This window comes from Seriola aureovittata, chromosome 20 (genome assembly GCF_021018895.1).
Source record: "Seriola aureovittata isolate HTS-2021-v1 ecotype China chromosome 20, ASM2101889v1, whole genome shotgun sequence".
Lineage (NCBI taxonomy): Eukaryota > Metazoa > Chordata > Actinopteri > Carangiformes > Carangidae > Seriola > Seriola aureovittata.
Window position 1 is genome coordinate 9,842,116 of NC_079383.1, and position 24,327 is coordinate 9,866,442.

The 24,327-nt window shown below is 39.3% G+C and overlaps 1 protein-coding gene across 1 annotated transcript in view; it reads left to right on the plus strand.

Annotated features, from left to right (window-relative positions):
- The window catches only part of ctnnd2a (catenin (cadherin-associated protein), delta 2a), a 278,083-nt gene that overhangs the window by 170,395 nt on the left and 83,361 nt on the right, over positions 1-24,327 (plus strand). The window contains exon 13 of the mRNA XM_056364392.1: positions 15,440-15,572. Within this exon, the coding sequence (XP_056220367.1) occupies positions 15,440-15,572 (133 nt within the window). The remainder of the gene's footprint in view (positions 1-15,439; positions 15,573-24,327) is intronic.

The following is a 24,327-nucleotide window of genomic DNA, read 5'->3' on the forward strand; positions in this document are numbered from 1 at the left end:
TACAATTGTAATAATTATTTTATAATATAATAACAATAAATTCATTTATTTCATAATCATAATAATCGACTTTCTTGTCATAGGTGATCAGATTCAGCCATGCTGCCATGTCTGTATTTGCCAGCCGTAGAAGTACAAAAAACACCTGCATGTTACAGTCTTCTCATAATACACCCTTTCGGAAGTACAATTACTAAAATAAAACCCTTACATGTCCACTCACACACATATACACATATGCCCACAGAAACTTGAACCAATATTGTTCATAATCTAATTTTCTCTTCTTCTCTTTGCTACTCAACAGAGACTGACTCACAGGTCTGCTGCCAAACACTACATAAAGATAACAGAGCAGCAGCTAACTGGGTGAAAGAGGACTTTAAAGAAACATTTTAATAATCATGCTTTTTTTTCCAAAAGTCTATGTACAGTAGGCTCACTTTTATATATTGTAGATCTAATAATTTTGCTTCAGTTACTGCTCTCCTTTTTACCTCCATGATATTTAACTTTGCTACTGAGAAAAATCTCTCAAATAATATTTTAACACACATATTTAAATTCTCCACTGAGGTCGTTAAAACAGCAAAGTTAATGTCAATATTGTACCAGAACAGAGAGGTAGAAAATACATATTGTAAGAAATTCAACTAACTCCATAAGCTGTATTCAAACTTGCAAGATCACAGGAGCATTAAACTAAATACAGGTCAGCCGTTTGGGGCAGTCCTGTAGAAAGCCCAGAAGCAGACTTGTGACTGGAGGGTCATAGCTTCAATCCCCAGACTGTCAGGATGAATCTGGATGAGGAGGTAAAACAGTCCTCCTTACCACCCACCACTGAAGTGCCCTTGAGCAAGGCTCTTGACCCCTCAACGGCTTCAGTGGAACTGCTCAGTCGCTACCAGATTAGACTGTGTGCACAGCAGCATGCTCATGCTCACTGAATCTATCCTGGTTAAATAAAGCAAAATAAATAAATTCATCACATAGTGCTGATGGTAGCTATTGACAAGAAGCCCCACAATAGTTATTTACTGTGTGGAAAAACACTGCTATCTGCCATGTAAAAATAGGTGTTTGGCTGTCTAATTATTTATTTTCATCCCAGGAAACTTTTGATCATAGACTCCCCGCTTGTGATCTGAAGAGTCAATCCAGTTTTTTCACTGAGTCATGATAAAAAAAACTCTGATGCATTCCAGCAGTGCTGACTCAATTTAGAAACACTTCTCCGTCATGCATCCATCACTTCATCTCTCTCTCCATTTTTACATCACACAATTGCAGGTACAGCTCATCAGTGTTGATAGGTGGGTAGGTGTAGGCATTCACCCTGCATCTGAACTGTTTTCTCCCTCACGCAGAAACACAAAGTTCCTGTTCTGACACTCACCCTATTGTTCTTTGTCTATTAAGATGCCGTGTTTTTTTTGAGAATAATAAGAATAAGAATAAAAAGATAGAGAAGGAATAGAAAAGAGACAATTAGGAGGAGAGAGATCATGGTGAATTGAAAAATAGATGCAGGGCAGGCTGTCATATGAGTCATTGGAGAAGGTTGGTGGTGTTGTCTTCCCCAACTTAGTGATGGTGTGTGTGTGTGTGTGTGTGTGTGTGTGTGTGTGTGTGTGTGTGTGTGTGTGTGTGTGTGTGTGTGTGTGTGTGTGTGTGTGCGTGTGTGTGTGTGTGTGTGTTGCAGGCAATGGCACACACTGCAATGTGCATTCATGCATGATCGTGTTTGCTCTCCCCTTGTGTACATTTCGTACCTTTTGTGTATTTGCCAGAATCACTTCACTGGTTTTGTACTCTTGAAATTCCATTTGTCAGTGCCAAGGTATGAATCTTGTGAAACGTAAACTGTATATTTACATCAGGATTGATCAATATTATGTTCAAAGGAAAATGAGAACTAATTCAGTTGCTATGCTCTCAATGTAAATGGAACATAACAGTATTAACCACAGATATTTGATACATACATACAAATCTTAATAACCATGAAATTCTTGCCTGTCAGGACTCTATATGTGAACCCCAGTCTCTGGTTTGACAGTTATGTGCTTTGTATGCCTACTATTCACCCCAACCACTTCCTGGCAACTCTGCTGCAGTTAGAAAAAATGTAGTGCTTATTGAGTCAAAAAATACATTCCCTCTGAGATTATGTTTCCGACAATTTGCTGTTAGAGTTTGTTGTATAGAAATGTCATTCCTAGGGCACAGGGTTGGTCAGAGCTGTATAGGCAATAATTTAACTTATATTCCATCTTGTGCTTTTGTGCTTGCAATCATTTTGCAAGGATGGGTGAACGTGGAAAATAAAAGTTTCCTTACCAAATTATGCCATTTAAGAGAATGCAGCCATTTGTATCATTGAATTGTTACTCAGTGAATATCAGGCAGCAAATAAACTCCAATCTCAAGCCAAACTGAATAAAAAGGTGGAAAATAAAAGATCACAGCTGTCAAGTAGATGTTGTTTACATATTGCTGTAAGATTTTTTAATTTTACTTTATGTTCAGTGGACCCAGTGTGAATATAGTCTGTACTGTGCATTGTATGACCCCAGCCATCATAGAAAGCATGTGATGTTTCTATTCCTTGTATCTGTCCAGCCTCCATCCCAATCAATTTAGAAATGTATGGCTTTTTGTCTCACTCAATCTCTTTTTGAAGATTGTATTTATGTGTGTGTGTCTGTATGACCCACATTCTAACATGAGAAATGTCAAATATTTAAATGCAGCTTGCCATAATCATGAGATTGCATTTTTATGAGCGTGCATTCCCTGTTACTTTTTCTGTGTCAGAGATATAACACATATCATGACCATCCACATAATAATCAGCAGTATCACAATCACATCATTATTATTATAGTCATTCTTATCCCTGCACTTTCTCCTCTCATCGTCTGCTTCCATACACTGTTATGTCCTGTGCAAAGTTGCAGTAGTCAAAGAATAGCACTCAATTGCCTTAATTATTCATTTTACATCATGTTTTGTTGTTTTATTCATATTTTATCACTACCATCTTCTTACTCATTATGTCATCATCTCCATAGTCAGCATTATTATCAGCGTGTTCTTTGTATTGTATTGCAGAGCTTTTAGCAAATACTGTAATGCTTCTATTTCTCTGTGCTGCATTATTGCCCCGGTGTGAACTAATGAGAATAGCAGGTGCATAAGCTAATCACTGGTTTATTAGTTTTTCTTCCCTCTTGCGTCAGCTCGCTGATTGCATACATCTCACAAACAGGCTGCACACAAGGTAATACTGAAATATTAATATACACACACCCAGAATCACACAGTGCCCAAGGAGAATTTAGTCACCTCAAGGTGGACTGTAAGCTAAGTTCAAAATTACCCTGTAATGCCTGGGCAGAGGCAAATCACAGTGAATTATGGAAGCATTTTCAGTTAGATAAGTAAGAGCTGCACAGCTGCCTATTTTTCACTTGAGTTGTTTGGATGGTAAATGCAGGTTTGGAAAAATTTCAGCAAAAGCAGACCTAGAACTAGGGTTTGACAATACAACAAGTTTATGATAATTACCCCAAAGTATAAATAACTTCAAAAGGGCAAATTCAGCCCTTAAATCATAGACAAGGATAAATTACTGAATTACCCCATTGAATCCAATGAGTCAAGCCCCTAAACCAGAGTCTCTTGTGAGGTTATTGTGTTTGTAATAAAAAGTGCATGTCCCTGACAAATTGTTAGTATCAGTGGGAAGCTTTTAAGGCATCTGTGCCCAGTGCCTGTTCATTTTATGGTCCACTGACAATCAAAGACAAATGCACTGTCAAACACTTTGCAGTGATTACATTTTTGGTACCATCTTATATAGTGTTTGATCTCCATGTGGTCCTTACAACGCATCCATAAAATGGACTGACCTTGCACAAACAAATTCACACACATAAAGCACAAACACACATACACACACACATTTAATTCAACCTTTATTACAACTTGGAAATACATTGAGGTAGAACCCTCTAAAAATGAACAAAAAATTCAAGGGACCAAATAAACGAAGGGAGCTACTGTAGATCAAAATACCAATACATGGTAAAAATAAGTCAAATTAGTAAAACTGTGAAACTTAAGTAGTAAATAAGGCAATCAAAATGTTAAAGCAAATGAATCAGCTAAAGCAGCTAAAGCTAAATAATCTGAAAAAAACAAGAGTAGTTCAAAACCTAATATATGGCTTGACCGCCTATGTATAATTGGTCATAGCCGTTAGTATGAAGCTATGTCACCACTTACCTCTGCCTCACCCTCCCTCTCTCCTACTCTCTCTCTCTCTCTGCTCAGTGTGTCTTATGTTTAGTTATTCCTCTGCCTCCTTTAATAATAATGACACATGTAATGAAAGTAGTTTATTTGCCATAATGGAGGTGAGTCTCAGTGTATTGGAATCGCTCCTCCGATTCTCGAGACTGCGGCTTGATACTCCGCTGACCACTGGTGGAAATATCAGCACTCAGTCTGCCAGTCAGTCAATCATTGACATTCCAGATTATAGGGCTGGCCCCGCTGTTGTGGTCCAGCCAAAACATACACACACAAACACACACACAAACACAAATGTAAATGTAAATGTAAATGTACTTTATTTATACAGCCCTTTACAACAATCCTTTCGGCGTACCAAAGTGCTTTACAACAGGTAATAAGTGAAAATAAATGAAAAACAATTTAAAAAACAATAAAAGAACAAACATGCAATACGTGGAAAACTGTCTTGGAAATAGGAAGCTCAGAGCAATAATAGTTCAGGTCATTGACATCTTGTGTGTGTGTGTGTGTGTGTTCGTGTTTATGTAATCGAAGTTTAGTAGAGTGTGTGTGGGCATTTGGAAGGAATTCACAGGTGTGTCGAAGTAGCAGAGGAAGCAAAAATGTCTGTGTGGCTGGTCTCTGACCTTCATAGTAAATGTCTGGCTTTGTAATGTGAATCTAATGGTTGACGAATGCATTACACACATGTGCACATGCACCGACCCGCACACACATACATAGTGCTAATATCCAGCTTGACCTTATCAGTGTTTGATTCACATGGCAGAATAATTTGTGGTTACATGATGTACATTGGCACACAAACTGACAGTGTGGCACCTTCATTAGGGGTGAGGCATGAAGGTGAATTTGTTGGTCACATCATGTACACTGATGCATAGGCTAGCATCCTCATTAGCATTAGCATAAAAATAGCTCACCTTTCCTTTACGTCATTTAAATGCTTGAGCAGATTGACATGATTCACACACACACACACACACACACACACACACACACACACACACACACACGCATGCATACATGCATAGGCTATCATCCTCATTAGTATCATCGTGGTAAAAATAGCTCACCTTTCTTGTTTGTCATTTAGAGGCTCGAGCAGACTCATTCACATGATTGCATCTCAGATTGCAAATCAAGAGACAATGGGGCAGTAATTTTATAGCAAGCTCTCTCCTTCATCCAGCAACTTAATCATCTGCCTGCACTTTGATTGACTGAGTGTAGTGGATGGGGATTTGATTGGTCAATTTGTTCACTTGTGCTGTAACGCGGCTGAAGTTAGAGTGGTTCTTCTCAGTCTTAGTGGACATTGTTGGTGGGCATTCTGCTGATGGTGGTTCACTGATGTCATGACCATTTGTCATGAATGGAGCACAACTGGAGTTCCCTGTTGAGGTCCACTTATTTTCTGCTTTGCCTTGTTGTGGATTTGGATGTTTGATACAAATAGGAAAATAATGAAAGCCATTATAATCAGCCATCATCTCCTCCTGTGTACAGACAGTAATGTTTAACTATGGCTTTTTTGCTATTTTGGACAAGGTTAGGATAAACAAATCATTCCCAATGAGGGTAGCAACTTGATAAAGTCTATTCTATTACACAGTATCTCTTACTCAAACCAAACTGTCTTTCTGTTGGATAGATGTTGTGAGGGTACAATATTATACCGTATTCCTGCTTTGGATACAGTACAATACACAGCTCAATCTTAATGATGGTGGTGTGTGATACATTGTAATGGTCTAGGTCACCCCGGCTTCTATTAGCCCATCTAATGAATGTTTGACTGAGTGTATGTTTCACTGGTCTATTGTTTGGCTGTGTAAACATCCAGTAATTGCACTGTGTAACGGGGGAATAGTGCCACCGGGCTGAAAATTACTGATCAGCAAATATGGGATAATAGTTGTGTGAATATGTGTGTATTTTTGACTCTAGATATGCAAGTGTATGTTTGTGTGTTTTTAATACATGTGCAATATGCAATGGTGTGTGCTTGTTTTGTTATGTGTTGTCTTTATTGAATGTTTATGTACATGTCAGTGTGTGTGCCTTTGCTTAACTCTAGTGTGTGTATGCATTCAATTGACTGTGTATGTGCATGTGTGCACGCCCTTTGCAGGGTGTATAGTTAAATGAACACCTGTCTGTCAGCTTAATACCATATTCAATTAGGCGTCCGATTTTGTGTGTTCAGCTAATTGCAAGGACTAGCGCCTGCATTCTTGTTTCCCTTATGCTGGCAAAGCGCTCCATGGCACTGCACACCAATGTTCCCCTTCACTACCCCACCCATGCCAGCCACACACACATACACACACGCACACACACATACTCTTAAAAGACATTTTCTGCAATTTAATAGTAGACACACTTATCCAAAGCAAATTATCAAAAGGGCAAAGAGTAGCAGGGACCAGTGTTCATAAACTGCTGTAAATTGCTGAAGTATTTGGGCAGTAGAGCAGTTCAATGGAGAGTGATACAGTGAAAGAACAGGAACATTCAAAGATAAAAAAAATCAAAATATCATCTTTCCACAGTATGTGAATTCTCCTTTGGATTTGGTACTTTTTGCATAATTTCTCCCCATAACTAACTCACAACTTGAGGTCAAGTGCACTTTCCTACTGTTGGGACTCAATCATTCAATAGACCAAATGTTTCTTTGCTCCACTGGACAAAGGAACTCACACTCCACAGTTCCTCACCGTTCACACCTGGGGATGACCCTTCCCCCCACGGACCTTACTGGCCAGCCATGGCCAGCGTGTGACATGTGACCCCCAAGGGTGTCACCAAACAAAACCAGTCTTCTAGACCCCTTCTCTCTCTCTTCCCTTCTTGGCTTGCTCTGGAGAGCAGCTCCAGCCCTCTCCTCTCGGTTCTTCAAAGGGCAACAAGGCCCCAGCCCAGGTCAGCTCTGCTACCTGAGAAACCAGCTCTCCCTCGCCGGCCTGCTCACAGCAGCCTGCAACCACTCTTCTCCTCAACAACAGCGACCTGCTTCGGATTAACTGTGAGTGAACCAAATCCTCTTCAGAATCAGCAGCTACGACACAAGGCTAGCTGATTTTCCAAGCAACAGGAGCCGTAGCACAGTTAGCTTGGAACAGCTAACTCTGTGAGGAGAACAAAGGAGATAACGGCAAGCAACACAGCCAGACAGGACTTTACTCCACCAGGAAACCCCCCAACTCACTGGACTTTACAAAACACTGGAAAGGATCTCTTTGCTTGTTCCAAGGATTGGGTAACGTTAATGGACTGGGCCTAACCTCTCCCAGCACAGCATAGCACAGCATAGCTAATCAGCAGAAGTCTTAACTTGTTAATGTACTTGTTGATTGATGTCTTGTTGTTGTAATGTTTGCTTAGGTCGTGGTCAGTCATACAGTTAATCGAGTACTCGTATGTTCACACACATAGCAGTACGTCTCAGTCCTAGAACCTGCATGAAGCTAACCTTCCCCCTCTAACCTGGTACCTTTAGATTACATGAGCTAGGCTAACAAAGAAACTCACACCTCCCCTCTCACACACACTAGGTGGTCTCAGCGGCCATTTTAGTAGTTTCTTTGTTTACCGCCATGTTTGTAGTCTTCTTTGTTCAGGTCATGTGGTCACAGTGACCACTTTGAGTCGGCCATCTTGCCTTTGTCTGTGTCCCCACAGACACACACACACACACACACACACACACACACACACACACACACACACACCTGTATATGCTAGATTAGACATTGTACTTTACTCTGCTCCATTGTAAATAAATGCCTTTTAAGTATAACTACTGGTGTCTTTAATGTTGCACAAGCGTGAATATTGCCAACCTCTACTCGGTAGAATTCCAATCCTTCAACCGTAACTTACTATTGATTTGGTAATTTGGTAATAGTTAGTAAGCTAATGGTTAATCAGAGTTCCAGATTAATGGTAATAAATTGAGACTAAAACCATATTGGCTATTTTGCCTATTAGTTTAGGCTGGTGCCCCGTGAACTTTAATTCATTTTAAAGATATTATTTAATATTAATATTTTTAATATTAATATTTCCTTAATTTGTGATAGCCAATAAATTGATAAACAACCGAAATCTAACACATTTGGTGTCCAGCTCATGAGGTAGAGTACTGTTAACATAATGGTGCCGCCCGTGTGAGTCCGAGTACTAATGATTTCCAGTTACTAATAGAGCTCAGACCCAACACTACTAATGAATCATAATAGTAAGTTAATTATTTTAAGTTAATAATTTTTCCAATCAGCTTCAATAGTTTTTCATTAATAATTGTAACCTGTAAGTATTTTAATTTCTACATCTTTAACATAGTTAAAGAGTGGACAAGCATATATTACAATAACTATAATGATACTACTAAATACCAACATATATATAATTTAGAATAGTACATATAATGATGTAAACTAAATTTATATTTGAGCCGCTCAAGTTAGCTTAAAACCTGCTTCTAATGACATACAGTATATTTCATTACCAGCTCTTTTCCCACCATCATCTGTCTGTGTCCCATTCAGTGTAAGTCACTCTCATTCATTCAACACCTTTCATTCTTCTCATTCAGTCCTTTGTTCACTTTTATTCAACCTCCTGAGCCCCTTATTCCCAGCTGGAAAATGCCATAGAGAAAGCATATTGATTTTTCTCTTACTCTGTGTTGTTGTTGCAAAGCCTCTGGGTGGAAAAACTCCAGACTCATCCAAGAAAGAGAGAGTCAGAGAGTGAAAAACAGGGATGGTGGTATATGAAAACAAAGGAGGAAAAGAAAAGGGAGAAAGTCATATGTGAGGTCTCACACTGATATGATGAGCTAGAGAAGAGAGGTGAGCTACTCTTCCTCTGTCCTTTCCATTCATAATTTCTCTCTTTTGCAGTCTCTGCAGCATATTCTGTTGCTTTTATTCATGGCTTCTTGTTTTCTTCTCTCTCAGAGTAATTTCCATTTTCCCATCACTAAATGGAGAGCAGTGAGTAAGAAGCAGGAGAATGGTAACAGAAGATTAGGTGTTTTCATTGCAGCTGACTCACTGCAGGTTTTTTTTTTTTTTTTGAGCTCTATTTATTTCTGGATGGGTTTCATCCCAGGCTCCATCCAACCATCTCTATCTCTCCATTTGTCTGTCATGCTATTGCAAGCATCACCTTCTCTCTTTCCCCACCTTTCATTGATCCCAGTACTCTGGCTGAGATTTGTAAGTTCTATCAGCTGTGACAGAGCTCCACACAGAAACATCTTTAGCAAAAGGGAAGAGCATGTGCAAAACATGCAATAATGCTTAAGTTCTTAAGGGCCAGGAAACACAGAAACTCCATTGTGGTAGACATTAAATACTCCTACCCAGGTAGATTTAAATAGTGTGTAAATAGTGCTTTTTTTATTCTTCCTGAGAAATTATAAACAAGTTGAGATACATCTGAAATTCTTGGCCCAACCATATATGTATTGATATGTTTTTGGAATTCAAAGATTTGGTTATGGTTAGAGAAAGATCATGGTCATTGTTAGCCAATATTTTAAAAGTGTGCCATTAAAGCCAGCTGATTTGGATCATGGTGGTCATTCTGTGAGAGGAATTCTGAGACCTGCTTGGAGTTTCGATAAACTTAGATAAGAATGGAAGTAATGAGACTGGTCAAGAATGCAGCTGGAAATGTTCCCAAAGCTATAGTGAAGCATTTATCATGTGATTACTGGCACAATGGTGGGAGATATGGCTTGGGGAAGGTTTGTGGGAATAGGGTTGAATGCACATGTCGTAGGACGACTACCGGTCAGAGGTTTTGAAACATCATTCTCAGTGAGAGGAGTGAATGAAAGAAATGATGCGTCCTATAGAAAAGATGTGTCCTTTGCGTAGACAAAGCCGCCAAGCAGCTTACCCTTTTTTTGGTGGTTCTGACTTTTATCATCCCTTGATTGTGAGTGAGCAAGTTTGCAGTCCACACACACAGTTACAATAATAGCTGGTTTTAAGTCCTAGTGTAACTCATAAAACAAAACACTACTAAGAGTCTGTGATAAAGATCAAATGAAAATTTAGCAGATTTGAGATAAACACTCGGAGAAAACAAATTATTTCACAGTCATGGAAAAGACATGGAAAACTACAATATGGGACATTGAAATTGAGATGGCCTTTGTTGTCTTGGTTATAATAAACACATGGTTACGGTTGTGGTGATGGCAAGAATAGCATGCATGTAAGTCTTGTTAACTTTTTCTGCCTCAGCTCCCAGACCATAGTCAGGGAGCACAGGGGAGACTGCTCCAGGGGCAAAGTTGTCCCAAATTTAGGGGCTAACCCCTTTCCCTTTTAACTGTTGTGTGGCAGGCAAGACACAGGAAACCCCCCCCACCAGGCCACAACCTAATTAGCATCTGCTTTTGTATGCACACTGCCAGTCTGTCCATTCTTGACCCTCCGATGGGCTAACAGACATGACAGGCCTTGTCCAATCACATCAGGGCCAGTGGGACAGGCTTCCTGTGTGGAGTTGTCACTCCAGATGTATTGGTCTAGGAGACCCACTTCATAAACCCTTGAGTTTTCAAAATATATAGTCATGCACCATATAAGATTGTGAAGATAGAAAATGATTGAAAATACTACACTACAGGACCTTTTAAAACTGATTTGACCATACTAATGTTGATACTAATAAGAATGTTATGTGAGTTAATGTTTGCCACTGAAGGCAGGAAACATGACTTGAGTGGCCAACCTTATAGAATTGCAACAGAATAAGAGAAGCTCATAAATCTATTTACAACACAGCCAAACATTGTATCTTTTTTTTTTTTTTTTTCCTGAATGCGTGTTCGTTTGATGAAGTATATGCAGGACACAGATTTAAAGTTCAACACGTCTAATTTATTAAAAGTATAGCCAAGCATAGAAGTTTGAGATTGCTTACAGAGCTCTGGACTCACACTGCTCTCCTCTCGCCTGTCTAAGCAGGGTGCAGCCCCCCCTTGTTTCAGTCACTCACTCTTATACACATTCTCACATTCTTTGTATAACAATATCACTCCCCCTCTTCTCACACAGCCCGACCGAACCCAGCATCTTAACTGCACATCCTGCCATCTAAGCATGATATCATCGTACTTCCTCGTCCTCTCTGTCCTTGTACGGCATTCTGCAATCTCAAACGGCAGACAATGTTACAATGTTCACATAGTTCATATAGTTTAAGGCTGATTCACCCTTTTAATCATACAATGCATACAGTAGCAGAAATAACATATCCCTTCAATACGTAGTGTTTGGGTACAATTACAAAATTCAAATATATTACGTTAAAGGACTCTTAGTTAAAAAAGCTGGCCTAAATAGTATCAAGTTTGGGTTTGATATGATGAAAATATTTTTCTTCAGGGTCAGCTACAGCATGAAAGTATACTGAAGCTTGAAGGGATTCACTCTGCTGCTCCAGGGCACTCCAGCAGGATTTCTGCTTATTCAAGAGTAACAAAACCCAGAACCTTAATCTGTGTTAAGCCTGTGGAACAATATGAAATTGAGGTATTTAAATGACACTGTACAAGTAGAAGATCTTTATTGCAATGCAAAGCAAGAGAGAGATATCACCAGCACCAGCCGAAATGAGATGACAAGGTCCATTCCTTGCTTTTCACCACTTGATATCAATGTTCATACAGATGTGGATTTGACATTTTGTAACTCCACTTGAGGGACGGTCTCATTACCAAGACCAACTCCCCATTTGGCCAATTACATTGTGTGTGTTTTTACTCTGCTGAATTACTGTAATGTATTGTATGCTGGTGGCAGTTATAAATAATCCATTGTGACCCAAGTTAGTTGGATTTAGTCATCTTCATTTTTTTTAAGCTTTGTTGTTATGTATCACATGTTCCATTACATAATTCACCCATCAAAACTTTGCCAATGCCATTATGTCCATTTGAGTTCAGGGATACAGGGAACATGACAATGAATTATGTAACATAGGGAAATTTATTGCTGTAACTTCCCTTCCCCTTACCTTCAACCTTCCTCTACCAGGCAGAGGAACTGGAATTATTCACAGCAACAATCAACCAATCTGTGTGAAAGTCAGCACTGATCAAATCAGAGCATTACTTGTGTGTGTGTGTGTGTATCCAATCTGTGCTTTTTCAGATTAGATTAGCTTTGTTTTCTTGCTGTGTGTTTGTACATATACTCTATGTATCAACTTGTGTGTACTCTATGTCAGTGGTCATGTTGGGATTTCAATAGAAGTTCAGATGTCTCATGGGTCCTGAACATGAAAAGAGACAATCATAAGTTTTATGAAAAGAAAGAAATCCTTTGATAATCCTTGTATTTTCCTATGTTGTACTCTTCTCTCACATTTTGCCTCTCTTCCCTGCATGTATGTCTGTGTGCTTGCATCAAATCTGTACCATCACTCAACAGTCCTTTCCCCTGTCCCATTCATATCACTGTCTCTGCCTCCACCACCCCTCTAACACCAACTCCCTTGCTACCTGACTTTATTCTCAGTATGTCAGACCGCTCTCCTTCCATACCCAGTGTTTCCATTTAAAGTATCTCGCTGCATCACGCCCCTGCATGCCTCAAGAAATTGTGGATTTGAAAATAAAGTAACTAGTGTAACCAGGAACACAGAGCTCAGTGCAGCAGCAGTGCCACCCAATTTATTCTCATACCCATAGATGTGTTATAAAAAAATAAAGTCAACAAATTGTTCTGTGTGGCTTTTATTACCACTCAAAGCATTATATAATAACCTAAAGTAACATAAAGAATATGGCATATAAATGGCAGCAAAAGCTGTGTAGGTATTTAGTGGGAATCCTGCAGTTTTTTTGGCACTGCCACTTTGATTAGTTCTGTCATTTACAGACTGTATTCCTCTCTGTTTGCATCCCACTGTTTCACATCATTGGCTTATCACCTGGCGGTGCGTCTACTAGGGCTCTAGCTCTCATTAGTACCTGTGTTGACATGACTGGCATTTCATCTGAGTGTTGTTTTCCACTTTTCCTATCTCTTTTTTTATTTTTACATCTCCAACCAGCTTCTTTTTGCCCAATATACCCTTAGTTTCCTCCAACTGCTCTGGTTATTTCCTCAGCTTTCCTTCCTCATTCTCATTCTTCCTCTGTTTCTCTCTCCTGCTCTGTTCCTCTCACTGTCTCTCTCTCTCGACCAGGGGTTTTTAATTAATGGCGAGCCATGATGCTTATCTTATCAGCAGATCACTCTGCTTTCTATTAACTACACTGGCAGAGCTGGGAGGCTGCAGGGGATGGATGACACACACACACACTGACACGCTGAAACACACACACACACACACACACACACACACACAATCATGCACATTAACACACAGTTACACTCAGACTTTCATATAATGAAGTACACACTGATGAATATAAAAACACTTGCAAGTGCATGCACGCACACACACACACACACACACGTACACACAAACACACACTGACAGACACAAACTCACACAGAGGCAAACAGGCACAGAGGCAATTGTGTCCATATAAACACACATCATGATACTATCTTAATCTTGCCACACACACACGCATACATACACACACACATAAACAAACTGCCCTGATAGTATCTAGCTGTGTGATTTAAGGAGCGTTGTTTGAGGGTCTCTCCTCCTAAATCCCCTAAATGCCTTGGGAATCCCTCCCTATTCCTCCCTCTCTCTATCTCTCCTCTGCTTCCCTCCTTCAGTCCTGCTTTCTGGCTGAATGAACACTTATCATTCGGCAGATAAAGAGCCGTCCATGCTGGAGCTTGCTTTATCTTTCAGAGCCATGTTTACTCCCCGTGAATGCGTTGCTTTTCACAGATGTTTCATAGACCTGCTAGATCTGACAGTGATGAGAGCATGGTGTCAAGGCTTCATTTTCTGCAGCAAAAACTTCACGCACATACACACACACACAGTTCTCTACCGCATCAATTTTAACTCCTCAGACGGGTCAATTGTCCCATATTTACCAAATTTTCCTGTTTGGTGTGGCTGAGCTCAGAGGCAAAATAAATAAACACTTTTCATGATACCTTGATGGGGATTACAATGTGCTGCATTTTGGCACAGAACAGTGAGCATGGAGGCAGAAACAACAAAATCAATCCTCAAACACCACAATCGATGGGAACCACAAAATTTCAACATCTTTTTTTTTTCCGATCACATGGAGATTTGACAGTTTTCTGAAACCACGGACAGGGAGAGAGAAAGTAACAGAAACAGTTTACAGAGTGGTTATTGAAAAAAATATTGGAGTAGACTAGACTGTGGAGTCACACACTCATGCGCACATACACACATACACTCACCCACACTTCCTCACACACTCATAATTCCATCATTTGTGGAAATCGAGCAAAACAATTATCAACAGGGGATAATACAATAATGGAGAGCATTTCCTGGGTATTACCAAAGGACAAAACATTTATTTCACTTTGTCCAGTGTGCTCATAGAAGTGTAAACTCCTAATGGTAGAAAGTATAGAACATAACTCACACCACTCAAGCTGCGGACAGCATGAAGGCAGTAGTAGTCCTGTGGTGTGAAATTCTTCAAGCTCCTTACCCCCTTTTCTAAGCTTTCTCAGAACAATTTCTGGGTTTGTGATAATTCATAGTCCTACCAAAATTCTCTTTATTTTTATTGATTTGCTTGCTTTGTTTTTCACATCAAGATGATAAAGGAATAAGTTGTTGCCCTTCACCATTGTAATCCATAGGGTCCTAATTTTTTTCAGTGTGTGATTTGCATTATTTCTGTCCAACTGTGTTGCTTAGCTTACAAAGCTCACTCCCATAAGAAGAGTACTCTTTGGTTGACATTTGAATCTCTCTTTCATTCATACTCTCAGTCTATCTGTTTGTCTTTGTCTGGACATATGTAAGTGAATGTTTGCTTATCTGTAGGTCTGGGTATGTTGGAAATAGAGTTTGTGATTTTATAAGTCTAGTTTCAGTTGATCTCCTGTGTTTCAGTGAGATGCTATGTTAAAGTGCAGGAGAAACTAAATGTGTCTCTGCCTCTCTGCAGAGAGTTTGGGTGGAGAGATCCGGAGCTGCCAGAGGTAATCCAGATGTTACAGCACCAGTTCCCATCGGTTCAGTCCAATGCAGCAGCCTACCTACAGCATCTCTGCTTTGGAGACAACAAGATCAAAGCCGAGGTTTGTATCCGTGTTTGTGTGTGTGAGTGTGTGTGTTTTCAGAGTTGTGTGAGTGTTTGATTAGGATCAGTGTTGTTTTAAAGAGAATGATTGTAACTTGGATGATGAAAGCCAAAAAAGGTGTATATCAGGAACCAAGTAAATACCTTGTTATGATTTGCATTCAGAACAACTCAGGCTGTTTCGCATTTTCCTGCAAGCGATGCATTAACTAATCAGCTCATGTTCAGCATGATAAAGCCTGCTGAAATCTCCATCGTAAACTGTGCCTTCTATTGAGTCAAGTCTATAGTGGCAATAAAGTTCAATTAATCCCAAAGTCATAGGTTTGTCTCTCAAAAGCAATTTTTGAGGGAATCCCCTTAGGAACACTCTAAAAAACCCTACGGTTAGCAGCACTCTGAAACAATGGCAGCGGCACGTGTAGATGTAGCCGCGCTCAAACCTCTTTTCTTTTTTATGCACCCCTCAGCAACCGATATTACCCCCAGAATCAATAAACCAGTACATTCAAGCAAGGACATTCACAAATGTTTTTGTTACGAAATTAATTTCAGTAGAGTCGGTCAATAGTTTTTTACTGCAACATGATTGACAAGTGATGTCACATTTGTAAAATTCTCATACAGCACAAATACAAAGAAACACACCAGCATGATGTATCCAAACACAATCCTAAAAGTTCAATATGCAAACTGGGGGAAAAAAACAAAACAAAACAAAACAAAACAAAACTCAAAAAATAATATTAACTGGCTTCTAATGCAGGCAATTAAACACCCACACAAACAAAGACACAGACACACACACACAGTATACACATACAAAAGATTGTAATCACTCTTACATACAAAAACATCACACTTCATTCCACTCCCACGCCCTCATCCACACAGCTCTGAAAGAACCCTTAGCGTTCATGTCTTTTGTAATGGGTGTAATTATGGTCTGAATGGAGGTATCCAACAATGGAGCAACTGTGTATTGACAGTAGATGCTTTGGTCTGCCTTCATCAGTCTGTTTGATTGTCTCGCTCAGAGCCCTCTGTGTTGCTAAACACTATTTACACAAATTAAATTGGGATGAGATATCAACCAGCCAAAACCAACACTTCTCATTACATTAGATGAAAGCAGGCATTCACATGCACATAGTCAAATGCACACACTTGCATACGTGCATGCAATGGCAAAATTCAGCTTGTGCATTATGTTGCAATGAGACACACACACAAATTTGCCCTCATCTGTATTTCTTAAATAGTTTTTAATGAAAAATAAACTTGACAGATGATCACTAAGCCAGATACAGGATATTAGTATGGTTAAAGATCCTTTTGTTAGAATGAAGCTAGATAGTGTGAAACTCATAGCCTTGCTGTGATTTTCTACTGTGATGATAAATAAGAATATTAGCCCACGGAATAAAGCACTGAACCACTAACTGTTACCTAATATGTTTACATTTTTTTCCTCCATGTTAATAGTGTTTCTCTTAAAAGAGTTTATCATAAAATTATGCATGTCACATTTGAGAATGAAAACAATTCTTCTGCTACCTCCCTTTTTTTTCTGAGGGGTTTTAAAACTCAACACCACCTTTTTTCGTATTATGACTGATCACCCTAAGAGGTCGTAACTCAGATGTGTGCATGTACTGTAACACCGTCATATTAATGATGGAGCACATCTTGGAACATTTTGACTTTCACTGATGTCTTTTTTCTCAGATCTTCTTTATATCTGTCAGCATTCATAAAATTTCAATGTAGAAGAAAGTTTGGGAACAAAATAAACATTTCATGGCCTTCCTTAGAGAGTCAGTGAATGGTGGTGATTTTACTATTGAAGTTTCCTCAACCTGTGTGCTAAATATTATAAAAATGTCCATTTTGATCAGTGTATAGAGTACCTGAGTGGATCTAGTGACAGGTTTTTTTTCTATTCAACAAGTATGAAACTTGAAGACTATGTACAAACTATATTCTGTTACAGAGGCTACAAAACATATGCAGACATATTGACATGGTAAGAAATGGTAAGAAATATAATATAAATCAATTAAAGTTTGTATTCTTACCAGCAGGAAAAGATAATATTTTATAAATTTTGAGAGGCATATACTGTATAAAGACTAGGGCCCTGTTCTTCAAATGTGACTAAATAAATTCAGGCTAACATGTTGTTATCAAGCTAAAAAGATCCTGTTAATTCTCATCCAGCTAATTTGATTCTTTTAAGGCAGTTTGGGAATTTATTTGTTAATCCTGGAATGTTGAAACCATGATCAGCAGTCATATGGTTGGGTTAGCGGTGGTCATGTGATTGCAGTTAAATGAGATACAGTAGGTGTGTTGGGAACCCTCCCAGCATGCAATGGGCCAGTAAGAATCCTTGATGGAGTGTGATAATTCAGTGATACAGTCATATCCTCACCCACCCATTGACTTCTCAGTCCTGTGCCTCACTGTTAAGAACACATTAATTCTTGTAGCGTAATTGATTCTTTTTTAAACTACATAATATTTTTAAATATTTATTTAATTTTTGCATCCAATTATTTTCACCCCTTGGGCAAATTCACAGTATTGTCCATTAGTTGTCCCTATTGATGTCCATGATGATTTTGTCAGGAGGCTGTTTAACTTTGTTTGACACAGGCAATATTCCAGTCAGTTAATAGGGACAGGTGAAGGGCAAGACCAGGGAACGGTACAGTTTTATGTAGTCAAAACATTCATTTGTTTAAAGGAATTCAACTTCATATATTTAAGAGTACAGAGAAGAGTGGTGATTTTTGTTCACAACTTTACACCAAATAGCCCATAATAACAAAGTGAAATAATGTTTTTTTTATTTTTATTTTTTTTTTATTTTACAAAAGTATTAAGACCAGGTGATGATCAGGTGCATCTTGTTTGCTTCAATTATTTCTGAGATGTCTAGAACTAGAGTCTATCTGTGGCAAATTGAGATGATCAGACATAGTTCGGAAAGGCACATATCTGTGAGGTCCCACAATTTACACTGCATATCAGGTCAAACACCAAGCCATCAAGTCCAAGGAACTGTATGTGATAAAATTGTGGCAAGGTATACTGTACATCAGGACAAGAAATTGAAGAAGTTTGGAACCACAGGTCAGGGAGATGACCAACAACTCAATGGTTACACTGACGGAGTTGAAGTCCTGGGTGCAGAAGTACTCTGCAGAAAGCTAAACCACTCTATCAGCACTCCATCAATCTGGTCGAATGGCTTGATGGAAGTCACTTGAGTAAAAGGTACAGCTCACTTGGAGGTTCCCTAATGGTATTTAAATGAGCATGAGAAAAGGATTCTCTGGTCCAATGAGACAAAAAATGGAACCCCTTGGGCAGAACTTCCAACACTGTGTCTGACAAACACCACTGCTCATCACCTGGCTAATATAATCACTATGATCAAGCATGGTGGTGGCAGCATCATGCTATGAGTATCCGTCTAGTATCCGTCTTAGCAGCAGGGACACGGAGGCTGGTCAGAACTGAGGGAGGGTTACCTGAGACCTGAGACTGAGGCGACGGTTAACCTTTTAGCACAACAATGACCTGAACATGCACCCCAGCCACACTGGAGTGGTCAAGTCTTTGACCGTCCTGGAGTGGCTCAGCCAAAGCCCAGACTTATACAACCAAAGTACCTAATAGGTCTGGGTCTGTATAGGATGCCACCTTGATTCAGACCCGGACCGCAGTCCACCTATTGAGAATTTTTACATTTTTATTATGAAAATGGTTGACACGCAGCTGTAATTTCACTCACAGTTGTGTCTTGAATTGTTCAGAAAATAGAGATAAACAGCTTTTGAAGGTTATTCATTTATATTTATATTAATTATTTATTCATCAAATCTTCTCATTCAGAGAAGCCATTTAAATATTTGTCAGCTACTCTCACAAAATAATAATTACTACACAAGCAAAACAAATGATAATAATTTTTTAAATTGTGGCAGGTAATTTAGGTCAGTACTTGACATTACTAAAACACTCCCTTTATTTTCAGGATTTTGAATAGTTGCCTCCAGAATTTTTCTTTTCTTCAAATTGGATATCTCCAAGCAATAACCTATGATTTCCCATGATACATAATCTGCTGAAAGGCTTACTTATAGCCCTCTTAGCTGTTAGAAACCAGAAATTACTAAATTACAGCTTTAAGTGGCTTAGTAGTTTCATAAAATTTTTATATTATATCATATTTTATTAATTATCAATGAAACAAGCACCTCTTGAATTGGCATAAAAGGAGATTTTCAAAGACTTATATGGCTTATAAGGCTTGTATATGAGGTAGGCCACCTTACTTAACATACTGTACATTATGAATGTAGATGGAAAATATTTGGTATAAGGTGTCATCTGATGACTTCACTTATTTTCAGTCAGACAAACAGACACAGATGGTAGGAGACACACTGAGCAGCTAAAACAGCCACAACATGGCTGCCATTTGTCACTAAAGAGATATTCTGCAGGTGCAAATAGAGGATAGGAGAGACAGGAGCAGAGACAGTTGGAAGAGACGGCCAAAAGAGGGAATGGGAGACAAGAAAAAGAAAAGAAACAGAAATTAAGAAAAAAATGACCTTCTGCTTTCTTGGATCAGGTGACAAGAATGAAATTTGTAGTTATGGCAAATTATGGCAATTTTGTGTCCTTGCATTTGTCTATGTCCAATCAGATGTACAGAAAGAGAGTGTGGGTCAGCTGTGTTAACCTACAATAATAATTCTGACTGATTAATACCATCAGTTAAACAGTTAAAAAATCCTGGACATCAGTACCAGCTGAGCAGGTATTCTCCGCTGCGTCTCTCACCGTTACTTCACACCAGACTAACTCCACAGCATGTCAACATGTTGCTATTTCTGAATAAAAACCACTAAACAAGCTGTCCGCTATGCTGAGGATTGAGGCAGGCGTGGCCTGTTTATTTTGTTTTGAGGTTTAAACCACATATTTGAGTTTTTTTTTTTTTTGCTACGTAGCTACTGTTACCTTTAACAGCTGTTTATTACCATTCTAGATGAAACGTTGTAAGTTCAGCATCAAACTTCATTCATTTAATCACCCATATGGAAAGCAATCCCTGTCTTTTCCTTCTATTTCTACCACTTCTTTCTTCCACTTAAGATAGCATGCTAACCAGCTAGCCCTGGCCCGAGTGGATTGTCTCATCACTTTATGATACTGAGTCACTGTAGCGTCCAGGCTGCCCTAAAGAAGTAGCACTGCTCAGAAGGCGTATTATAACCTCTTGTCTTGTAAAAGCAATGATGGCGAAAGCTTTTGTATGAGCAGTGCTGTTTTTTAATCACACGTAGAGCTGATCTTTAAAATAACCTCATGAATTTATAACAAAGAGCTTTTTATGTTCCTGGATAAGTGGGGCATTGCCTCTTCTGCAACAATGACGTTAAGAACCATTGTGTACGATGATCTGCCTGGAGGAGCTTCTCATCTGCCTGTGTGTCTGTCTTGCATTCTGTCCCCTTCAACCAGTCCACTTGTGTATTGGTATTTTTAATGGGTTACAGACACTAGTCCATTCTAAATAGTATATTTTAATCTTGTTTGTTAATGGTTAATAGTTAGTTAATGAACCTCGGCTATCAGTCAGAAAAAAAATTAAAATGAACATTCCTAGTGTGTGTGTGTTTGTGTGTGAGGTCTGGCCTCTGATGTAGTACACACATCACACACACATCACACTAAAGTTCAGTTACATCAGTAATGTATTTTGGGTAGCAGCTTTGTCGATATTTATCCAACAGACCAGTTGAAGGGAGAGGAACATGCCCCCTGACTCTGTGTCATTCTCCTCTCCTTCTGCCAACACCCCTACCCCCACCCACCTTACCAATATGCAGTGTGTTTTTCTCCTTCATCTACCTGATATAGTACTGTATGGCTCCTCCACTTTATTTTGATACTCAATTTCTCTTCCTCACACCTTTTATTATGCTTTTCAATTTTCTTTCTTCTTTTGGCTGCAACAATGGGGCCAGCCCTATAATGTGGAATGTCACTGACTGACTGACTGATCATATTGTCACCATTGGTCAGGCAAATGCCACGTCACTGAGTTGGAGTTGGGGGTGTTCATAGCCTGCAGTGTTGCCAACTTAGTAGTATCATGTAGTAAACTAGTTTTTCAAACACGACTGGGTATGAGCCTGATACATGGCTGGACCATGTACGGATGCTGCACCTCTTGTTAAGGGTAGTCTACTGAACCAGTCTGGTTTCCTGGCTACTCGGGAACTGCTGGGAAGCAGAGAAGCACATCCAAGAGGCTTCATCAGTTCGTGTACACATCTGACCAGGCTGGGACTGGTCCTACTTTCTGGTGTGGAGACCCAGGTATTTAACCTCTTGTGGGCGTTCACAAGGATGATAATGTCACTGGTTCCCTTTTGTGCTCCAAGTGTCAACGACAGTCGTTTGCATGACTGTCGTTGGTGGAAAATTGGTTTCGACTTCGTTAGTGCCTTATTGTGTTATAACGACAGTCGTTGGAGTCACTCGCCACTTGTGAACAGTTGTTATTCTTGGAGGCTAGATTGTTGAGTCTCCTGGGAAGGGATGAAAGGGCAGTATTGTAAATTGGAGATAGGTGGTGTCTGAGACCTTCTCCCCTGTTGAGGGATGGTTTCTCTATTTTTACATAGATGGCATCTTTTACTCCTCTTTCGAACCAACTGTCCTCTCTGTCTAGGATGTGGACATTGCTGTCCTCAAAGGAGTGGGCTTTCTCCTTGAGATGTAAAGGAGACATCCTGTTCCAACATGACTGTGCAGCAGTGCACAAAGCAAGGTCCATAAAGACATGGATGAGAGAGTTTGGTGTGGATGAACTTGACTGGCCTGCACAGAGTCCTGACCTCAACCCGATAGAACACCTTTGGGATGAATTAGAGCGGAGATTGAGAGCCAGGCCTTCTCGTCCAACATCAGTGTGTGACCTCACAAATGCACTTCTGGAAGAATGGTCAAAAATTCCCATAAACACACTCCTAAACCTTGTGGAAAGCCTTCCCAGAAGAGTTAAAGCTGTTATAGCTGCAAAGGGTGGACCGACGTCATATTAAACCCTATGGATTAAGAATGGGATGTCACTTAAGTTCATATGCAAGTCAAGGCAGGTGAGCCAATACTTTTGGCAATATAGTGTATCTGTTAAAAAATAAAGGGTTTCTGCCTACTGAAGCACCAGAGGACTTTTAATTTGAAATGATTACAAGAAGTGTTAAGTTTATTTTAACACGTAATGCAGTAACTTTAACACGGCAAACAAACAGAGTGTCTGAAACTTGAGGGACTTGAGACTTTGTACTAAAATATTGCTATGACCAATTATACACATCAAACAGAAGGAGTTAGAAATAATAGCCTGTTATGTTCGGGAGTTGAGGTAAATAAAGGCTAAACTATTGTGGATCCCAGACAGAAGCTGTGCTCTGTGTGAGAGTCAAAATAAAGATATTCTGTGCCTTTGAACTTTCTCTCTGAGAGATCATTTTACACTAAATACAGCTGAAATAACAACAGTCTTTGTCTTTAATCTGTGTTTGGTGATTTTGTCAGACAACTTTATAAATTTGACCATGGGCGGTCTAGCCATATATTACACTTTGACCTAGTCTTGTTTACTGCAGACCTGCTTAATTATACAGTATAATATAAATACAGAGGTTTTGTGGGTACTGGAGACTGGATTTTTAGACCATAAACTGTGCAAACTGCAAACTTTAAGTATCTGTTTAATGGACATAAGCATGACAGATGAAAAAGACACAGCGAATGATCCATAACAAATACGACAAGAACACTGCATGCTTCTGTCCCTTTTTACACATTGCATACCATATGTACAATTTTCCACTCTGATCATTGTGTAAAATATTGTATGACTGTTGAGGCAGTATCATTTATTTTATTTCAGTGTCAGTTATGTAAGTGTGTATGCTGAGTAGGTCATCACTGACTACTTTAATTAAAAATACTTTTATTACTTTTTTATTTTTTGACATAATCTGGCCCATATTAAGAAAAGAAAAGGTTCTTCTATCAATTATGTCTTTTTTGTGTCACTTAAGCAATACTGTAGCTAATCTCTCACCTCAGGGTTTTCCTGTCCTCCAGGTAACCTGGGTTGTGGGTGCTTTACTAATCCATCAGCCTTCCTGCAACATTTCCTGTCACTTTCTATATTTTGGTGTCAAAAAGCTAGAAACACTCTTCAAAATGAGTCCACATCTGTATCAGTGGTCATATGTTAGTATGTAAGTACTGGGGAACACCCACTCAACAACACATACACATCCACACGCACCTGTTGGGATTATTAAGTATCCTATCCCCTGCTGTGATGAGTAGTGGTTTGTGTTTTTTTTTCTGTTGCCTTACTCTTCAAACAACAGATTAAAGCCTCTAGTGCAGGGGTGGCCAACCAGTCAGAGGGTAAGAGCCACAATTTTTACTGTGTTACTGCAAAGAGCCAGATTTACTGTAAATGTCACACATCAACATGATAATGACAAAAAATGACTCCCACAGAAGTAAGACCACAGGCCAGTCATTTTCAACAATGAACACTGTGTGCACTGTCTCACAAACAAATTCTCAGTTCAATGTTCAGTCTACAAAAAAAAATAAAATATATAATAGCACTTTTTCTCTTACCATGCATGTTGCTTAGTGGGACTTCT